Source organism: Seriola lalandi, unplaced genomic scaffold (assembly GCF_002814215.2).
Source record: "Seriola lalandi dorsalis isolate HSWRI2012SDOR001 ecotype SW California unplaced genomic scaffold, Sedor1 jcf7180002054346, whole genome shotgun sequence".
NCBI lineage: Eukaryota > Metazoa > Chordata > Actinopteri > Carangiformes > Carangidae > Seriola > Seriola lalandi.
Window position 1 is genome coordinate 354,824 of NW_019524899.1, and position 1,357 is coordinate 356,180.

A 1,357-nucleotide genomic window follows, 5' to 3' on the forward strand; every position below is an offset into this window, starting at 1 on the left:
GTGTGTTTGCATGTGTGTGTGTGTGAGGAGGCTGCATCATGACAAAAGAGAACCTCCTAGACTCCACTAGACCGACGCGTCTCAAGCCTCTTTCTCTCTCTCCCGTGTGTCCACTCTATTCCTCCATTACTTTCCCACTTTTCCTCCATCAGCTGCCTTCTAAACTCCTCACCCCCCCCCACCCTCTTCCCTTTTCTCTACCTTTTTCTTCACTTCGCGGGAACGCTTCCTCGCCTTCTTCTTCTCCTTCTCATCCTCCGCAGCGTTGAGGTTCTCATCCGCCTTTTTCTTCAGCTGCGAGGCGGCGTGCGCCATGCTGCTCCAGTCCAATTAATCCTCACAGGTGTGAAACAGGAGAAGGAGGGATGAATGGAGGGATGGACTCAAAGTCTCCCTTTCTTCTTAGCTCCTAATTATCTTCTTTTTTTTTTTGTTTAGTTCCTCCTCTCCTCGGCTGTGCTCTTGTCAGAGAGGGAGTCCTCACAGGTGTGAGAGAGGGAGTATGTCTGGGATGGATTTTCCTTCTCCTCGTTTTCAAGACTTCCCTCTTCCTTTTGTTCCGTATCTCCCTCAGCAGCTATCCACACTGTGCAGTGCAAAGGTCCAGCTTGGGGCAGGACAGACACAGGACATGTTCCTCTGTTTCACCTCCTCAAGATCCAACGCTGAGAATACAGCTGCTTCCACTGCTCAGCGCTCAAAGTGCAAAATAAGTGCCAATGGAAGCAAATACAAAAACAATATATTTAAATGATCCACAGTCTGGTGAAATTGTCCTCTTGATTAAGAATAATGTATAAAAACAGCTCATTTACAGATATAATAATACCGTTCCAGGGTTGGAGATCCAAGAAGGGGCTAAAGCTCCAGCCCCTAACCCAGCAGAGAGCTCTGCTGTCTGGGTAAATAGATTGGTCCTGCTGCCTGCTTGACTGGTTCCCAGAGCCGGCCGCCTGCACCTGAGCACTGAGCCATCCTCTATGTACATACACACACACACACACACAAGCACAGTCCGTGACGTCTCACCGGGACATATGAACGGCAGGGAAATGACAGTGGAAAAGAGGTTGAGATGATAGGAGGAGGAGGAGGAGGAGGAGGAGGAGGGAGGCTTGAGAAAGGAGGGGGCAGAGAGAGGTAGAGAGAGCAGCTAGGACAGCAGGAGAAATAAAGGGAGGGAGTAGGGATGGATGAATACCTCTGCTCAGCACCAGCTGGCTACGGCTGAGAGATAAAGAGAGAGAAAGGAAGGATAAGACTTCTCACAGGGTACATACAGTACACACACACGCTGGGCGCTCAGTGCAGCACAGTGTGCGGGGTGCAGGAGGTGTGTAGCCATGATGCTCCCGTT

The 1,357-nt window shown here is 50.4% G+C and overlaps 1 protein-coding gene across 3 annotated transcripts in view; it reads right to left on the minus strand.

Annotated features, from left to right (window-relative positions):
* Nucleotides 1-976, minus strand: part of LOC111656169 (ankyrin-3-like) — a 115,271-nt gene extending 114,295 nt beyond the window's left edge. The window contains exon 1 of one of the 3 annotated variants that reach the window (XM_087174384.1): nt 202-976. In XM_087174384.1, coding sequence (XP_087030510.1) covers nt 202-315 — 114 coding nt within the window. In that variant the 5' untranslated portion in view covers nt 316-976. The remainder of the gene's footprint in view (nt 1-201) is intronic. The other 2 variants (XM_087174380.1, XM_087174381.1) reach the window with 2 other exon arrangements.
* Nucleotides 977-1,357: the final 381 nt, after the last annotated feature.